This window comes from Camelus bactrianus, chromosome X, assembly GCF_048773025.1.
Source record: "Camelus bactrianus isolate YW-2024 breed Bactrian camel chromosome X, ASM4877302v1, whole genome shotgun sequence".
Classification (NCBI taxonomy): Eukaryota; Metazoa; Chordata; class Mammalia; order Artiodactyla; family Camelidae; genus Camelus; species Camelus bactrianus.
In genome coordinates this window covers 93,048,399-93,065,416 of record NC_133575.1, presented here as the reverse complement: position 1 = coordinate 93,065,416, position 17,018 = coordinate 93,048,399, and the positions used below count along the sequence as shown (strand labels likewise).

General features: G+C 39.4%; 1 protein-coding gene across 1 annotated transcript; it reads left to right on the top strand.

The window, feature by feature from the left end:
* Nucleotides 1-845: 845 nt before the first annotated feature.
* Nucleotides 846-16,304, top strand: NKRF (NFKB repressing factor). Its single transcript, XM_010947400.2, has 3 exons — nt 846-1,566; nt 10,444-10,574; nt 11,649-16,304. The coding sequence occupies exons 1-3, from the start codon at nt 1,301-1,303 to the stop codon at nt 13,604-13,606; spliced, it is 2,355 nt and encodes a 784-aa protein (XP_010945702.2). The 5' UTR covers nt 846-1,300; the 3' UTR covers nt 13,607-16,304.
* The last annotated feature ends 714 nt before the right edge of the window (nt 16,305-17,018 follow it).

Below are 17,018 nucleotides of genomic sequence, written 5' to 3'. Positions count from 1 at the left end.
ATTTCTCCCCAACAACACTAATCAGCTCTAGGACTACAAAGAAAACCCAGTTTCTTTTTCCCTTGTATTGACTATTTTGAGCACACAGTAGGTGCTGTGTAAATTCCCCGACACTCATTCATTAACTACTTTCACAGCACAGATTGGCAGACACAGATTGAGGGATCAGGCTGGAGCAGATCCACGGGTGGAGTAGCAACGTTTGCCTACAGTGTAACTGAGCCATTTGCTCCTGTGCAGCCTTTTAACCCTCTTTCGGGGGGGGGGGCTTTTGTATTTTGTAATATTCTACACGTTTTAAATTAATAGTTAATACAGAATTATTTGAAATCACGATCAGAACTGTGTAAACACGATGTCTGTGTTTGTCAGCAATTGGGATGGTGTATGGACGATATGAGAAGTGGCGCTCTGAATGATTTTCTTTACAAGTATTTCACTTTTATTACTTCACAGTAAAAAACAAAGCTAATAATGCAAGACGCACAGAGCTTTTCAAGCTGTCCTCTGAAGAAAAGGCGCCTCACAGAGCTGACATTAAAAAAAATGTGTAAAATCCATTTCAAACCCAAGACCCTCCCAAAAGACACGGTCCCACTATTGCAACGCTCAGAAACCCAGAGAAAAGCGTCAGGCGAGCCATTGCTGCCAACAATCACCTGAGGGAGCCTTTCAGGGACTTAACAGAACCATGTTCCCGAACCGCTGAGAATCTTCCCAAATTCCCTTCCCGGAGCCCCGCCCCCCGCTTGTTACGATAGTGCGTCAAAGGCCGTAATCGTCATAGACGGGGGAAAAGATGTACGTCGCGCGAGATCCGGCGACGGGATTTTGAAGTTAGGGAACAGCCGCGACGCACGCGCACTGGCCTCACAACCTCGGGGCGGCACGCGGGTAGGTAGGCTAGAGCTCAGAGGAGGGGGAGCAGAGCGTGCTGGTGTCTTTTTTTTTTTTTTCCTTCCCCGCGCAGCGCGTGAGTCTGCGGTTCGCTGGAGGTGCGGCGCTCAGGGCTTGGCTTGGCCTCCCTGGCGCGCGTGTGACTGCGGTGGGCGCCCTCCTCCTGCTCCTCCACGAGTTGGAGGAGTGTAGCGGGCGTGCGCCCCGGTTGCCGGGACGTGGGCTTGTGCTCGCCTTTTCCTTTTTAACGGTCGCCCCTCACGCACACACTCCAGTCCCCTGAGAGTTGGTCTTCGCGCTTCGGCGTGCCCCTCCTCACCCGGCCACTCCCACCGACCCCTGTTCCCTCTAGCTCCTGGTCTGGAGTCGGCTTCATCCCTGGGGTCCCTGTTTGGGGGCGGAGATGGCTGGCGGACGTCTGCTGTTGGGGGGCGACTTCCTGTCGCCGCCGCCGCTGCCCCCCCTCCCGCCGCCGCCGCTGCCGCCGCTCCCGCCGCCCCCGCCCGAGCCAGTGCTGGAGCAGTGGCGCTATAGCCACGAAAGTGACTGGCAGTGGGCTCTGCGGCGCAGCTTCATCTGTCGGCACCTGCACAGCTATCCCGGGGCTGCCCTAGACCAGCTCCTTGCGCTCTCGGCTGCCTGGACCAACCACGTTTTCCTGGGCTGCAGGTGAGTAAGGTGTGAGGGTCGGGGTAGGGACCTGGGTAGAGGGATCGGTGATAGGGGTCGGGATAGGGACAGAGGCGGGGTATGATGAGGGCTTAGAGGCTGGAGATTTGGAGATGCTGGAGGACTCCAGAGGGCTCACTATTGGCCCGGGGAGGGGTGGGGGTTGGCCAAGCGAGGTGGAAGGGGATGATCAAACAGCTAGAAGGGTGCGGGGATCGGGGGAGCGGCCCCTTCAGGACCAGTGTTGGAGATAAAGCACCGCCAGGGATAGGATTGTTGAGAGGTAGTCATTGTGATGGTGGTTTTGGAGGGCGTGGGAAATGAACAGCAGAACCTCGGACCTGCGTAGGACCGTCTAAGGATGCGGTATCCGCAGAGAATATTAGACAGTCGGGGCTTCGAGGGTCTGTTGAGGGGAGAAGAAGGGGACTCTGCGGTTCTAATTCTAGTGGTCTCCTGACTGTTCTCTGTTTCCATCCTCATTAAATTAAACAACACCAGCCCCCAGCTCGGTTTTACTGTCTTCTGGGGAGGCCGTTTGTAAGAGGTCTCTCAGCCGCAGGGTCCGCCTGGCTTGTAGATTTGCGCATAATGTGTCTGGATGCAAACAAAGAAATGGATATATCTACTATAAAAACAGACTGCCCTCCTTTCGCCTTAAATGTGATCAGAAGGATTAACATTTGACATCTGCGTGAGGTTTTAGGTGTGCGTGTGTTTGTTTTCCACCCCTTTCGTAGAACCTGGTGCGTGTTCTGAACAGGCCTCTTTGAAAGCTCTTTGCATTCAATGGAGACCGCAGTATGATTTCAACGCATTTTTTTTTAAAACAGACTACTTGGACCACTGTCCTTCAGAACCCCCAAATGGGTCCTACACCAGACTAATCATTCGTTTGATAGACTGAGAAGCTGCTGCTGCTGCTGCTGCTGCTGCTGCTGCTGCTGCTGCTTCTGCTTCTGCTTCTTCTCCTTCTTCTCCTCCTCCTCCTCCTCTTTTTTCTTTTGACACTTGCCTCACGGTGAATTTTTTATTAGGAAGGATGAGAAATTCTGGAAAATGATCAGATAAAATTCAGCCAGTTCAGTTCCAGGAATGACTGTAACAGATACAGAAAAATTGAATTATCTACCGTTAATGCTTAATTGTTGAGCACAGCATCCAGTGTGACACTTTGTTTTGCTTTCATAACACATTATTTTTTCTGTCTTCTCTAGGTTAGTTAGATAATGATTATTTCACTGGAGGAACTGGTTACAACTGGGGAAGCCTCAGTAATTAATCAAGTCAGATAAATCTAATTGACCTTCACTTAACGATATTGTTCTGGCAGTTGAAAAGGTACCTTTATCCTGTAATCATAGGTCTCCTTAATCTTAAGAAGGCCATGGGGGAATCTGAACCCTTAAAAAAAAGAGTTACATGGGGAAGGAGAATAACTCTCCTTTGTGTTAATGATAAATCTTACTTTCCCACTAGAATGGGGGAAGGGCTTTTGCTTCTTGTTCCTGCCTTTATCTTCAGTGCCTAGAAGAGTGCCTTCTTCATAACAGCCACTCAGGAAATATGTGTGGAGTAAACAGATGAATATAGCTTTGTAATGTACAAAATACTTAAAATATTTATGTCTCTCACTTAATACAACAACCTTGGGAATTGGGTGGTGTCTCATTTTTACAGCTGAATCAATGGAGGCCAAGAAGTTAAGTGACTTTTCCAAAGTCCCGCAGTTGGGGCCAGGACCCAGGTCTTCTGATGCTCTTCCCACTGAGACAGCTGCTGTGTTTGGGAAGGACGGACCAGGAGTGAAGCAAGTAACAGACACAAACCACATCATTATATGTACCTCAGGATTTCATTCCAAAAACAGCAGCCTTGTGCATAACAAGGGCATTAAAAAACACAAGCCAGTGGTAGTTGGTGTTAAAAGCTCAGGCATCCAGGGCATTGTGTATGTGTGCATGCACTTGTCATGTTACATTGCAGTTATTCAGTCAATTCAAGAATTGCTATAGCATTATCAACTAGCTTAAATGAAGAGTGATGTTTGCATTATATCTGATAACCTCCATGTAAGAGAAAAGGAAGGGACAATAAAGAATCTTGGAAGCTAGGGGCCAAGTGCAGTCTTCCACTTTAAGCAGGCTTTATGTTAGTTGTCTTCAGGTGGATAAAATCTATATTCCAATACTTGTCAATGTTGATGTTGGCAGAGCTCTTGTTTTCTGGTCTATTCTTCTGTGACAGAAGACTCTTCTTTTCTCACAAGGGAACTGCAGAATACATGGTGACACAGCCCATTCTAAACTCAAATTATCAATTTGTTGTTCAAAGTTTGTCCCTTAACTTTTAGAACAGATTGTAAATAGTAGCAAGAAGGGAACTCTGTACTTTGTTTCCCACTCGCAGGACTTTTCTGTGTTCTGATTTGGCTGGGGCTGAAATAACTCCTAGCTCAAGGATATATTTGAAAACTGCTTGATTATAAATAAGACCAGGCCAGGAGGAGCTCAAATGTGCAGGGAGGCAAACCATGTTTCATTCCTTTTGGTGATAGTGGTGATTTTCACTGAACTTGTTTGAATATCTTCCTGACTCTGTGTTTCTCAGATTTAAGTAAGCATCAGAATCACATATTAGGCTTGTCAAAACACAGATTGCTGGGCTCCACCCCCACGGTTTCTGATTCTATAGGTGTGAGGTAGAACTCCAGAATTTGCTTTTCTAACAAGTTCCAGGCAATACCGGTGATCAGGAAATGCTGATCCAGGGGCTATATAACCATTACCTTATAGGATAAAATAAAACAATGTTTTCCAATCTGCTTTTTGACCATTTTTTTAATCCTCATAGTCCAGGCAACCAGGAAGCTCAAAAAGCTGAAATTATTTCTCTTCACTTTTTTTCCTGTTTCATAAAAGTAAACAACCTGTCAAGATTGTTTTCTGCAGGCAATTTCTAAGATATATCTTGTGGCTAATGAAAAGTTAGTACAGTCTTCTGATCAACTACACCTATAGCATAATCATTCATATGAATGCTGAGGGAGCTGTGCAATCTTTACTTGAAATTGCCGATAATGTATATATATTTTTAATATAGCAGAATGTTTGTTTAACTGCAGCATTCAGTTTTCAAATCATTCTTCATCAATGGTATTAGAAACGGAAAACCTGGCCTATTGACCTTTGATGAGATACTAATTAATAGAGAAAATATATCCTAAAATGAAACTGGCTTTGCCACCTTGATTATTTGTCTCTTCCTTGTTGATATGAGACTGGTGTTTGGAAGGTAGATGCTGGCTGGGCTCATGTTGTGAAACCAACTTTACACTTAGTAGGTAGACTGCATCAGTCACCAGCTAATGAAGTATGAGTGGGAGCTTTTGAAAGATGAATCAATAATCTTGGTTGTATGGTATTCACTTATGATGTTAGGAGTTTATGAATAGTTGTGTGTAAATAATTTTATACTTGGAAATCTTAATCTTTGCTTAGTTTTTAAACCTAAGCTTTTTTTTATTAGGACCTAGGAGAGCAGTTTAATAAATTTTAAAATGTTTCAAAAGCATCTAAAACTGAATGTTTATTAAATGTCAGGTGTCATTGTGTATTATAAGTATGCATCTAAATGTGCCTGTCTTTGTTCAAGAATGTAAAATTCACAAGGTCAGATGTCTTTGTCCATTAGAACTCATCTTATTGTATGCTAGGTATCATGGGACAGTTTAATAGCATCCTGATTTCCAAAAGCTTGGTACATAATAAGCTACCTTTGAAAACCTTAAAGACCTGCTGGGCCTTTTGGTTTTCTTTTAAGCATTTATAACCAAATGGGTGAATTAACAGACTTAACTATATAATATACATGTATCTTAAAGTTACTATATTAGACTTGCCATAATAGTACTTTACATCATGGTCTCCCATAAGATAGAAACTACACAGCCATTAAAACTCATGTGGTAATGACATGGAGAAAAAGCTTATGACATAGTAAATTAAGAAAAACAACAACAAAACCCCCAGCAGATTACAAAACAATATAGATAACCTGTTAGTATTTTTTTTAGGAGGGAGGTGGTATGGAAAGCATAGGAAAAGGAATAAAAAGTAAACCCCCAAATATTAATTGTTAATGAAGTTATCAGTGGTTGGGTTTGTAGGTGCTTTTCTTGGTGGATTCTCTAAAGTGTCTGGAGTAAAGGTGTTTTAATTCTACTACAAAAAAATATACTATGGAGAACTGTAATGAAAGCTTTACTGCCTTGGCTTATATCAAATTTGTGGAAACACTTCTTTATCCCTGGAAAGCTACTCTCTGGAGAATTTTAGAAATGAGGCTAAAATCCTAGTGGTCTTTGTATTAAAGATTGATGCAAAGATGAATATTTGCAGCTGTACACTGGAAATTGACACAACATTGTAAACTGACTATACTGCAATAAAAAATAGAGACTCATAAAAAAGATTAATATTTGCATTGTTCTTTGAATAGTCAAGTGTTAGGCACTATATAGTCTTTTTCATTATTGTTTGAGCTGGTTGGGCTTCTTCGGTATTATGACTTTCTATTAAAGGACTGAGAAGATGACTGTGTTGGCAACCTCCACAAAAGTTTATTTTTATAGCCTATGGGTGATGTTGAATTTTGTGGCAGATGTAATGAATAGGGAACAGTAAGTAGGTATAATCATTACTAACACTGGAAGAAACCTGAGAGAAAAGTGAGCATGAATGAAGTGGGCCCCGGATGCGGTGTTCGAGCACACTGTATGGCCCACATGCCCAACACCTCATCTCCTAATTTATTGGCTTTTCATACAGTGATCAGAGTGAGTTTGGACTTCACAACAGTATCAAGTTGCACGTTTTAAATATATAATACACTTTTTTATATGACAGTGATATCTCAATAAAGCTGTTAAAAAATTTAAGCTTTGCAATCAGGAAAATAGCAGAGCTACTTACTAGCAGTGTAATCATGAGTTTGACCCTTAACCTCTGTGAATCTTAAATTCTACATCTGTAAAATGGGTATAGTAAACCTATACTGAAAGATAGTCATGGTGGGGGGTGGCACATGCTGCGCACGTTATGGGTACACAATTTGTGGCAGCTCTTATCATTAAAAGTTGTTCACCATATTTGGGATCAGGCTATAATTGAAGGTCTGGAGAATTCTGACCACAATTCAAGGTGAGTGGCATGGTTGTCGTACCAATTTTGGTAGCAAAAGTGGCACTACCAGTTTGAGATTTAAGACTTCATCTCATTTTCATAATCTGTTGTTTTCATCTCATACCTTGGAAACTGGACTCCCAGATCTGAATGGAAGTGATAGAAAGTGTGACATTTTAGGCTGTACTTTTCAATGTTTAGATAAGAGTAAATGAAAATAAAAGTACTCTTGGCATTTAAATACTGGTGTTGGCAGCAACAATTATCAGCAGGAAGTGTGGGTTACAACTGGGCTAGCTTCCAGGTGATCTGTCATGAAGGCCACCATGTCTTGACTTCTCTGTTTTGCAAGGAAAGACATCTGATAGGTGTGGAAACTATCATGCTTCTATCGTGCTGAAAATGGAAAATATTATCCTCCAAGTTCAGAACCCATTCACTAAGAGGTGTGACAGTTACTCATTTTTAGAACTTTCGTCCCAAAAGCCACCCAGAGTCTTTTTTTGTTATAGGCCGAGAAAGGCTCTGAAGGTAGGAAGGGTGAGTAGATCCCCATGATAATCAAAACTTCACTTGAGCTCATATTTTTGTTTCTCTGAAGGAAATTGATATTCTATCAAGCAGCCAATCTACTTCATAAGGGGCACTTTTTAAAATTGTGTATTTTAAAGCTTTTTATTATGGAAAAATCAAATACACAGAAAAGTAGAAGAGTTTACTGAACACCCATGTGCCGTCACCCAACTTCAGCAATTATCAACAGTCTGTCATGCTACCTTTCTCATTAATTTATTCTGCCCCTAGTTTTTTGTGGGAGGTAGTCTGGAGTATATTAAAGAAAATCTTGTGGAGGAGGGTGTAGCTTAGTGGTAGAGTGCCTGCTTAGTGTGCACAAGGTCCTGGATTCAATCCCCAGTACCTCTACCAAGAGATAAATAAATAAAATAAATAAACCTAATTACCCCGCAATTTTTTTTAAAAAAAGAAAGTATCACTTAAAAAAGAAAAAAAAATTTAAATTTTTCAACCAGAAAAAAAAGCATCACTTAAAAAAAAAGGAAATCTTGACATCATTTGTCCTGCAAATACCTCAGTATATGTCTGTACCAGTAAGAATTTTTAAAAATAGAGTCATAATACCATTATTTATAATCAACAAAATTAACAATAATTTCTTAAAATCATCCAATGCCTACACCATGTTCAGCTTTCTCCATTTGTCTCAGGATGTCTTTTTGCAGTTGGTTTGTTTGATTCACATTATATTTTGTTGACCTGTCTCCTATAACCTATAATTGTTCCCTTCTCCTTTTATTTTCATGCTGTTTATTTGATGAAGAAATTGGGTTGTCACATAGTGTTTCCTTCATTCTGGATTTGGCTGGCTATGTTCTTGTGGTGTTTAATGTGTTTCTAGGAGTTAGGGGCTTGATTAAGTTTGGGTTCAATTATTTGGTGGGCAGGAACACCTTATAGATCTCTATCCTATCATATCACATCAGGGACACATGTCCATTTTTAGTGATAAGATTATAAGTTCCCCACCAACTTTTTTTAATTGAAATTTTTATTGCGATAATTATAGATTCCTCCAGTGACAACATTTTGCAAAGTTATTGTATAATATCACAACCAAGATAATAACATTGTTACAATCCATTGATAATACGCAGTTTCCCCTAGTTTTAGTAGTACTCGTGTGTGTGTGTGTGTGTGTGTATGTATTCTATACAGTTTATCAAATGTGTAGATTTGTGTATCCACTACCACAATCAAGATATTGAAGTTCCAGTACAAGAATCCCTCACGTTGCCCCTTTATAACTACATCCTCTCCTTCCCATTCGTACACAATATTGTATCATAGTTTATTCCTTTTTATTGCTGAGAAGTGTTCCATGGTGTATATAGTACCAGAGTTTAGCCACCTGTTGAAGGACATCTGGGCTGATTGCAGTTTTTGTCTATTACAAATAAAGCTGTTATGAACATTTGTGTACAGGTTTTTGTGTGAATATAAGTTTTTATTTCTCTGAGCTAAATGCCCAGAAGTGCAGTTGCAAGGTTGTGTGGTAATTGCACATTTAATTTTATGAGAAACTTCCAAGTTGTTTCCAGAGTGGCTATACCATTTTACATTCCCACTGGCAACGTGTAAGTGACCCAGTTTCTCTACATCCTTGTAAGCATTTGGTGTTGTCACTATTCTTCACTTTAGCCATTCTGAGAGGTATGTAGTGATATCTCATTGTGGTTTTAAACTGCATTTCTCTGTTGACTTACGATGTTGAACATCTTTTTGTGTGCTTATTTGCAATCTGTGTATCCTCTTTGGTGAAATGTTCTGTTCATATCTTTTGTTCTTGTCTGTAGCTTGTCTTTTCATCTTCACAAGGTCTTTTGAGAACAAAAGTTTTTAATTTTGATGGCATCTATTTTATTAATTTTTGCTTTTATGGATCATGCTTTTGGCATCAAGTGTAAGAACTCTTTGCCTAGCCCTAGATCTTGAAGATTTTCTCCTGTTCTTTTTTTAAATAAAAGCTTCTTAGTTTTGCATTTTACATATAAGTTTGTGATGCATTTCAGGTTAATTTTTCTGTAAGGTGTGAGGTTGAGGTTGGTTGGTTGTTTGGCCTATGGATGCCCACTTGCTCCAGCACCATTTGTTGAAAAAGGCTGTCCTGCCATTGAATTGCTTTTGCAACTTTGTCAATGGTTGAGTATGTCTGTGTGGGTCTATTTCTGGGTTCTTTCCCATCAACTTTTCACTTGATAGCTTCAGCAGCCATTGATGATCATTTATTGCTGCATTATGGGTTGCAGAATGGCAGTAGTCTATCATTCCTTCATTTATTAGCTGGAATACTTCTATAAAAGAGATTTTCCTTATCAACTCTTTAGCTGCTCTGAGGTACATTTTGTACAGGAAAATGCTGGATGAGTGCTTGGTTTCTTCCTTTAATATTACCTGTTTTTTGAATAATGAGTTGATTCCCTGCCATCCTCCAAAGGTAATCAATAATGAGTTTGTAACTATCATTATGAACTAATGGAGTGTTAACTTATTTGATGTATCTCAGTCCACTTTGGTTATTGTTCTTGTTGATACTCAAGGTGGCTCACTTTGCCAGTAGAAATCTATTCAGACTGGCTTCTGAGTCCATTTGACACAACCCCTGAGGTCTTTGATAGCTTCCTTGTTTCCAGGCACAAAAATATCTCCCAGGTGCACCTTGTACATTTCTTTCCCCAGACTTGGATCCAACCATGTCTCTCAGGACCCTGATTCCTTTTTGTGGGAAATAATAGAAACCAAAATCTGGATGTTAACAACCCAGTAGCTGTTAACATTCTTAATACTTCTATAAGTATATTAATATAATTATTTATATATAATATACATATATGATAGAGAAAAACAAATTATAAGTTTGTATGGCTACTTTCAATTCAAATTAAAGATAAGATCTTCACTTAAACTTCTTGATTTTTATGTTTGTATGTCTTCTAATGACAGTAACATAATTACTCATTTGATAGGTAAGTATTTTAGGGTAGATTCTCCAGTTTTATAGCCAAGATACTCTGTTGATAAAGTCCTGTGGGAGTAACTATAAGGTGGCTCATTTAGAAGCTTTTTCAAAAACTGCATTCTTATCTGTTTTAACTGTAGATTATATTAATTTAAATAGGTACAGCCCACGCTTGATGGAAAAAATTCTCCAAATGGCTGAAGGTATTGATATTGGGGAGATGCCATCATATGACTTGATGCTGTCCAAACCTTCCAAAGGTCAAAAACGTCACCTCTCAACATGTGATGGTGAGTATACTTGTTTCTGGAAGGTGGGGTTTAAAGAGAAAGTGTGGCTTTTTCTTAAAAGATCTGAGTGTGGTGTATGATTTTAAACAACATTGGTAACATTGGATCTTACACAGATGTAAAAGAGTTTTAACTTTTAGTTATGGATAGTTTTTTTTTTTTTTGAGGATGATAAATAGAACTGAAAACTAAGAATACTGAACTCACATTCTAATGCTATCCTTGAAGTCCATGCCATGGAACCTCCCTCTAAATAGAACAACCTTATACTCTGATCATTTGAGCATCTAAGTAACTAAATGCTGTTGGATGGGTCCAAGATGGACCAGCTTTCTACTAAACAGTGTAAAAGGGAGAAAGCTCTAGTGTCTGGTATAGCCTCAACTGAGGGTTCTTCCATAGCTTTAAATTTGATACCCATCATAAATCATTAGTTTCCAGCTGTTGTTTGTTCTAGAAATAAAATACAGCAGATACCTTTTTGTGTAGAATAGGTCAGAACTATGATTTTGGAGTTGAAAACCTTTGGCATCTTTTGACAATTGTTTTTATTTGATTTTTTAGTCACAACCATGTAAAGCACCATCACAGAATCACTCACTTTTGATACAAAAGAGAAAAAAAGCTTTGTAAATGCCTGTGGTCATCTCCTCTGTTGCATTAGAGCCATCTGTTCCATTTGTAGTCCTTAAGAAGGGAGCTGTTCAGCACAGGTGGTATGAGATGTAGTGGAACCACTTCTTACTCAGTACACTTCACCTTGCTTTAACTCATTAGATGCAGAAGCATCTATCAGTCATGCGTGGTGGTGACCTGCATACTTGAGTCAGTGACATATTTTCTATCAAGTCTCTTCCCCTACATGTGGAAGGACAGGGAGCAACCCTCCTTATGCTGGAATCTTCCATTGATATTTGAGTCCCTTCACCTAAATGACCTGAAGTTTTTTGTGATGGGAAGTATCTTGTACCAACAATACAGCTTGCAAAAATAATATGGTTGGTACTATTTTCCTGCTTGGTTCTTTTGAAATATTCCCTTTTTAATGAATTGTAAATTTCACTCATTCTATAGGTCAAAATCCTCCTAAAAAGCAAGCCGGTTCCAAATGCCATGTGAGACCTCGTTTTGAGCCTGTACATTTTGTAGCTAGTAGTTCAAAAGATGAAAGACAGGAAGATCCTTATGGCCCTCAAACAAAAGAGGCAAATGAACAAACACATTTTGCCAGCATGCCAAGAGACATCTACCAAGATTATACTCAAGACTCTTTCAGTATACAAGATGGGAATTCTCAGTACTGTGATTCGTCAGGATTTATTTTCACAAAAGACCAGCCTGTAACAGCCAACATGTATTTTGACAGTGGGAACCCTGCCCCCAGCAGCACATCACAGCAGGCAAACTCTCAGTCAGCTCCTGAGCCTTCACCATCACAGACATTTCCTGAGTCAGTGGTGGCTGAGAAGCAGTATTTTATTGAAAAATTAACAGCAACTATCTGGAAGAACCTTTCTAATCCAGAGATGACTTCTGGATCTGATAAAATTAATTATACATACATGTTAACTCGTTGTATTCAGGCATGTAAGACAAATCCTGAATATATATACGCTCCTTTAAAAGAAATCTCTCCTGCTGACATCCCCAAAAATAAGAAACTTCTAACAGATGGTTATGCTTGTGAAGTTAGATGTCAAAATATCTACTTAACTACAGGTTATGCTGGCAGCAAGAATGGGTCCAGGGATCGAGCTACTGAGCTAGCTGTGAAACTCTTGCAGAAACGTATTGAAGTTAGGGTTGTCCGACGGAAATTCAAGCACACGATTGGAGAGGACCTTGTGGTATGTCAGGTTGGCATGCCTTCATATGAATTTCCTCCGGCTCTGAAACCACCAGAAGAGCTGGTGGTGCTGGCTAAAGATGCTTCTGGGCAGCCGATTTTTAATGCTTCCGCCAAACACTGGACCAATTTTATCCTTACGGAAAATGCAAACGATGCAATTGGTATCCTTAACAATTCTGCCTCATACAACAAAATGTCTGTTGAATACAAATATGAGATGATGCCAAATCGTACATGGCGTTGTCGAGTGTTTTTGCAAGACCACTGCTTAGCTGAAGGTTATGGAACCAAAAAAACAAGTAAACATGCAGCTGCTGATGAGGCTTTGAAAATCCTTCAAAAAACACAACCCACTTACCCATCAGTCAAAAGTTCACAATGCCAAACAGGCTCTTCACCCAGGGGATCTGGAAAGAAGAAAGATATAAAGGATCTCGTAGTTTACGAGAATTCTTCGAATCCTGTGTGCACGCTGAACGACACAGCTCAGTTTAACCGAATGACAGTTGAATATGTGTATGAAAGAATGACAGGCCTCCGATGGAAATGTAAGGTAATTCTAGAGAGTGAAGTAATTGCAGAAGCAGTTGGAGTGAAGAAAACTGTCAAATATGAAGCTGCTGGGGAAGCTGTGAAAACCCTCAAAAAGACCCAGCCGACTGTCATTAACAACTTGAAGAAAGGAGCTATTGAAGATGTGATTTCAAGAAATGAAATTCAGGGCCGCTCAGCAGAGGAGGCTTATAAACAACAAATCAAAGAAGATAACATTGGAAATCAGCTGCTGAGAAAGATGGGTTGGACGGGTGGGGGTTTAGGTAAGTCTGGCGAGGGCATTCGGGAGCCAATCTCTGTCAAAGAGCAGCATAAGCGGGAAGGGCTCGGTCTTGATGTAGAGAGGGTAAATAAAATTGCCAAGAGAGATATTGAACAGATCATCAGAAACTATGCCCGCTCCGAGAGCCACACGGATTTAACTTTCTCTACAGAGCTGACTAATGATGAGCGGAAGCAAATACATCAGATTGCCCAGAAGTATGGTCTTAAGAGTAAGTCTCATGGGGTCGGCCATGATAGGTACCTGGTGGTGGGTAGAAAAAGACGGAAGGAAGACTTACTAGATCAGCTCAAACAGGAAGGCCAAGTGGGGCATTATGAGCTTGTGATGCCTCAAGCAAATTGAGACCTTACTAACTTGTTTTGTAAATGCCCAATGAGGCAGATTGTGAATTAAAGAAATAATACATGTTCTGGTTGCAGAGTATATTCATTCATAAGATGTTTCACCTTGTTCATTTCATATAGTGCTTTATTAGATATTGGAACCTGAAGAATCCTGTCCACTTGTATTAGGTTAATCCAGCAGATGATATTGTGCAGTTACTGTTTGTGTCTTTGATATTGCTGTGTCCCTCAGATTTTAGTAGTTTGTACAAAGCAAGAACATATATCTAAATGGAATTTCACCCCAAAAAGAAATTCCCATTTTAAAGGGCATATCACAGCAATCTGCAACAATATATAAAGTTGATACTGACTACAATAAAACTACAATCTTAATTCCAGACTTAACTGAAAATGTCAGATCATTTTGTATTATCTATTTTCATCTTTCTGTGAAGCCAGTTATAGAATGTTTAACAGTAAATTGTGCTGTACGTGTAAATGTCCTTACCAACTAAATGATGTAAAACTTTCTTAAAGTAATTTTAGTGTTCATTTATTTATAACTTCTACCATGTGGTTTCCAGAATATTGGAAGTGATTTACTGTATCTTGTGATATATGAGTTTTAACAAATTCTAGTCTTCATGCTGAGAGAGCACTGTTTGAGAGAGCAATTGAAAAGTTTCCCAAACTTTGATTCAATCTGAAGAAAGGAAGCTGGAACTGTCTGTTCTTGGTGCCTTGCAGAGAGACTCACAGCAACTCTCCATTATAGCTTTCACATGGTTTGGATGTACAGCACATCCAAGGCAGCCACAGCTGTGGTGGAGCTTGGTAAAAGACTGAGCATACACTGGTGCTTTGATGAAAAGGTCAGTTGGCTGGTCCCTCTCTCAGAAAACTTATTTAGCCCAAAAAGCCAACTTTGTAACATATTTAAAACTGCTATTTTTGCTTATTTCTGGAATGTAAAAAAAAACGTATAAAAAGACTTAGTGTATGCTTCCTGAATAAAAAGGAGCCAAAGTTGATCAAAATGGTAGTGTGCTTATTTCTGAGCAGCAGCCTAGTAGTGACACTTTGGGCCTTTGGAGAGGGGAAGTGGTGTTTGCACAAAATATTTCAACATCAGAGCACATGTGGATGGACATGATGACTTAGCAGATGGGAACGGCCAGTCAGCCACCCATCACGTTTTTCCTATGGACCAACATGCTGGCTGCAACCAAATCCCAGGCTGTTTGCTTTTACATGATTTTGGTTTTGTATCACAGATAAATCAAATATAAATAGAGATGAATATTAATATTGATAGTTAAACACCTCTAATGAATTGATATTTAGAACAATTAGGTTGTTTGCAGTGTCTTAAAGCATTTAGCACCACACTTGACATGTAATGAACAATGAACAATTTGCTTTCCCCTTTTTTATATTTTACTTTAAGAAGCTGGGCATTGTAGTTAAATTGATGTTTAAAATGTAAAGGGATTAACTTTTATACCTGGATCTCTGTAACTTTTAGTGATTTACAGTGATTAACACAGTTTGTGATATTTGCTTTCCACTAACTTTTTCTTCCTACAGTGTGTGGCCTTTCCTAGTGTTGGTAGGAAGAGAAATGAGGTGTGTATTTTATTTTGGCACTTAATATTTTAACAATGACAAAGGAAACTAAGCTAAAATGTTTATAGATTTTATAGGATTTTTTTTAACATACAAGGCTCATCCCAACTTTGAGAAGCTATGATTCAATTAATGCATTAGAAAAGCCAGCCTTCAAGTCTCTTGAGTAAGAGTGGCTTTGGTATGAAATCTCATTTCTCTCTTCACATTTCTTTCCTCCTCCCAAAATGATTTAGGGTCAGTGGAGTAGGGAAATGTTACATAAATTTGGTTTATCTAATAGGTTCAACCGAACAGAATAATGTAGTTACAGTTAAGGCTCCCAAATAATTGGGCCAAGTATATGTCTGGTTCTCGATTTCCAGGCTTAGATTTCCTAACTTCTTAGATCAGCCTCAGTATTGATGTGGCATTAGGGTGAAGTCACTTAACTCTGCTTGAGAATAAAATATGTTGAGAAACGGGTTTGGCAAGAATGAACTGCTAACAACCTTGCTGTCCTACTTTGTACCCTTTTTGTTGGTTCCCGTATTTTCCCTTTCTTTGAAACAGCAGTCATTTTAAGCCAGTAACCTTGCCATCAAACCTGCACAGGTACATGAGCAGTTTCAAGTTTTATTTGAATTACTTAAGTATATTACACTGAAGAACTAACTCTGCCTTATATATATATATATATATATATATATATATATATATATATATAGCATTGAGGCTCACAGATCTTTTTAGATTTTTTCCCTCCCCTTTGATTACAAAATGAATGGAAATTTCATGCATTCTGTTGGGACTCTTTTTTAAATAGTATACAGCGTATTCACTTTGCTATGAGTAACTCCTGAAGCTAGAGATGGTTCCTAAATAAAGGACTCTTAATTACAACTTTGGTTCTTCATCAGACCCTCTTCTCCACACCAGCAAGTGCAGAATTGAAGATTGAAGTTCAAATCTGCCATTTGAAAGGGGACCTTGCAAATCTGTTTTATGTAATTATTGTTATAAATTATGAATATGCAGAGGCATCCTGTGGCATTTGTTTCAAAAAATTGTAAAGGAAAAGGCAAATTAGCATTAAACTTTGGAATGAATGGTTTGTGGTGCCTTTGACCATGGCTATGTTGCTTTGGAGGTCAGCTTGTTGACTACTGTAAGGTTTTAAAAGGATTATCCCGTGAAAGAGATTGGGAATAGTGTTTCTCAGGAGGTGTACAAAAGAAAAAAATAATAAATTTGCACATTCCCAATCTCACCTTAATCTTTTTAAGTATGATTAACTGTCAATATTTAAGGTACCCAGCCACAGTAGGGTGAAAAAAATTATGTAAAGCTAACCTACCAAATAAAGACCAATTTAATGTGGTTCTACTTTGAAGCAGAAATGGACTTAAGTGAAAGTATTAAGCACATTTAAGGATGTTGCTGCTAGGTGAAACTAACCCATTCATGTGGTTCAGTGTAGAATCTTGAGGCTTCTTTAAGTGCCATGTCTTAAAAGATGAGTGGGTTCGTACACTAAGGACTTAATTTCATTTAGCACCGCCCCCCTCCCCAAGTAAAGAAGTGTTTCCCCAAAGTCACTGTCCTTGTCACCTTAAAATGAGATAGGTTGCTCCTCAGAAGAAAGCAGAGTTTTGTTTAAACAAGGTTACACTGAGGATACCTGTACCCCCAGACTTTACATGGGACTTACTTAAAATCTTTTATAGGAGTTTGGCACTGTTTGTTTTTTAAGTTCGGGCTTTTTTAAGAGGTGAAACATCTGATTAGAGCTTGGTTCTCTGAGAGTGCTGGTAAATCTCCAG